The sequence below is a fragment of the Chrysochloris asiatica genome, unplaced genomic scaffold (assembly GCF_000296735.1).
Source record: "Chrysochloris asiatica unplaced genomic scaffold, ChrAsi1.0 scaffold00048, whole genome shotgun sequence".
Taxonomy (NCBI): Eukaryota; Metazoa; Chordata; class Mammalia; order Afrosoricida; family Chrysochloridae; genus Chrysochloris; species Chrysochloris asiatica.
In genome coordinates, this window is record NW_006408566.1 from 17,809,617 (window position 1) to 17,812,519 (window position 2,903).

The 2,903-nt window shown below is 38.9% G+C and overlaps 1 protein-coding gene across 1 annotated transcript in view; it reads right to left on the reverse strand.

The window, feature by feature from the left end:
- The window catches only part of HOOK1 (hook microtubule-tethering protein 1), an 88,662-nt gene that overhangs the window by 52,669 nt on the left and 33,090 nt on the right, over positions 1 to 2,903 (reverse strand). The window contains exon 3 of the mRNA XM_006862485.1: positions 693 to 765. Within this exon, the coding sequence (XP_006862547.1) occupies positions 693 to 765 (73 nt within the window). The remainder of the gene's footprint in view (positions 1 to 692; positions 766 to 2,903) is intronic.

Here is a 2,903-nt window from a genome sequence, read left to right on the forward strand (position 1 = left end):
AGAGGTAACAAAAGAAAAACATCAGCAAGATGACTGATTTATACACCATCACACAGACTGCTGTTGTTGTTGCGAAGTGCCATCATCAAGTCAATTCTGACCCACAGACTCTCTATAGGGTTTCCCAGGAGCTGCTGGTGAGCCTGAACAGCCGACCTTGCAGTTCAAAGGGCTTTGCAGTCTGGCGCATTAACCCACAGCACCACACCAAGACTCCATCACACAGACTAGATATGCCTAAAAATTCTGTTAAATGATAGACTGTCACATTGATAAGAAAGTACGACCCAAAGATTAGATGTTTACATAAAACACTTTCAATATGAACACACAGACATATTAAAAGAGCAGAAAATACATACTATGCAAACAATAATCATAGTAACACTGGACTGGCTATATCAATGTCAGACAAATTACTAGACAACTTCAGAAAAAGGAATATTGCTAGGGATAAAGATGCATTTCAGAATCATAAATGGGTTCATCTATCAAAGAGACAAAAAGCATCTGAGTTATGTAAGTCTAATAATAGATATCTAAAACACAAAGTAAAAATTGATAAAACTGAGAGGGGAAATAGACACACGCATCAGCCTCCATAGCTCTATAAGGACTTGCTTTCCATAACTGATAGAACAGAAAATCAATATGGCTATCTAACCAAGTGATCCTTTATTCATTCTACATACCTTTATTCTCCAGTTGTCACCAACATCCTCTTTAATTCGGCTTAACCAAGACTCATTGAACCAAGCTATGTCACTAAAATAAAAATAAAAATGGTAAACATTAAATTGTTTTTATTATGAAAAAAAAAAAAGCCAAACTGAATGCACAAAGACAGTTACATTAGTCATCAAAGTCTGTCCTTAATGCAATAAATATATAGCATTTAAATGAATCTGAGTTTACTTGACCCTTAAATATTTCCCTTGTAATTTTTCATATTAAATTACTTAAGTCATTAGCATCCTCAATTTAACACATTTACTAGATAAGTGGTGATGTGGGTAAATGCGCTGGACTGTAAAGTCGGTTTGAACCGCAAGGTCAGTGGTTCAAGTTCATCAGCTGCTCCTTGAAACCTTATACAGGGCTGCCAGGGGTTGGAACCAACTCAAAGGCACTTAACAACAACAATGTAAACATTGTGCTGGAGTACTGGTGTGGTACTATAAGATAAGCACTGGAATGCTAACGATATGATCAGTCTGTGGTTGAAACCCACCAGTTGCTCCTTGGGAACCCTAAGGTCACTGGGAGTCCTGGTGTGGCACTGTGGTTAATGTGCTGGGCTGCAAAGTAGGTTTGAACCACAAGGTAAGTGGTTCAAGCTCACCAAACACTTCTCGAAAACCCTAAACAGGGTCGCTATGGGTGGGAAAGGACTGTAAGACACTTAACAACAATGAGTTGAAATTGACTCAATGGCAATTGACAACAACAACAACAAAAATTGATGTTGATAGAAGGAAAATTCAAAGTCCCAATTCTGAGGGAAAAATAATAAAAAAGGAAAACCAACATCTTAATGAGTGTCTATCATGTATTAAGCATGGTACTTGATATTTTCCAGAACATTTCATTTAAAATCCCATAGTAACTTGGTAAAGGATCTATTATTATCTCTGACTTTACTTTTCAGGGAACTGAGAATGAAAGAGATACAGTCATTTGTCCAAAGTGGCACTAGTATAAAGCTCAAAATAAATATTTTTTTATTGTAACCAAATAGAATGTGTTTAGTTGAGACATCTACAAGGGCAAGGTTAGCATTAATTAGAAACAAACTCCCATATTAAGAAGGGGCTTCAAAAAGTTCATTATCTTTTCCATTGAAATTTATGAAGCCCCTTATTATTAACAGCCAAGACAATGGTATACTGTGTAGTGAATAATCTAATTTAGTCTCTTCTAACTATAGTCTGTAACTCCCACCAAACATTTTTGCCCTGCTGGGTCTGGGTAAGAAAAGGTGAAAGAAGATACTGATGACATGATTCAGCTATGGCTGTTACCAGGAAGCATTGTAATTGTAATTGTAAAAACTTGAAACTCTAGCATGGGTATAAGATGAACCATTTCAAAAGTGGGGGTAGGAAGGTGGAAAGGGGATGGATCTCACTATCACCAAGGGAGAATCAGAAGTGGAGTCTGTCCTCTGGACCTTGAGATCCTGGCATACTGAACCTCGACTCAAAACCGGAAAGCTGTGATACCAGGACTGGCAGGGGAGCCGGCAGCAAAGGAACCAAGAGCCAGAACACGAGACAGAGCAGTGGGCTTCCTATTCCTAGACCATGCAGCAAGTAAAGCTGAGTAAACTTTTGGCAGGAGGCTTGCTTGCAAAGTGGGGTAGCTCCTGGCATTTAACTGAAGGAGCAAGAGCTGAGTACATTCCGGTTGAGGTCTGTGGGCTAATGCACTAGACTGAAAAGTTGGGTTTGAACTGCAAAGGTGGATGGTTCAAGTTCACCAGTCACTCCTCCGTAAACCTATAAAGGCCCTGAATCGACTCCATGGTACTTAACATAGGTCAGAACTGGCTCGACAGCACTTAATAAGTATTTCTTGTGGACATTTATCAGCATCAGCATGTTACAAAGAAGAACTTTGTAACACTGTCCAGACAGAGACAAGCTTTCCTGCAGGCAGGGCTGAGGAGACTGGAGGAACTGTCCCTGAACATTTCTGTGTCTGCAATGTGATCTGTTAACATCCCTAAAAAAAAACTTAACTCTAGTTATCTGAGTTCTGTGTGGCTGTTTCAGTGAATCATCAAGCCCTGATGAGTAGAGAGTGCTGTGGGGAGGATGGTAGCTGTCTTATATATATATTTGGCAACTGCTGTATCAGATCTTTCTGTATTTAATGTTTTTGAAAAACATTAATTAATTAAC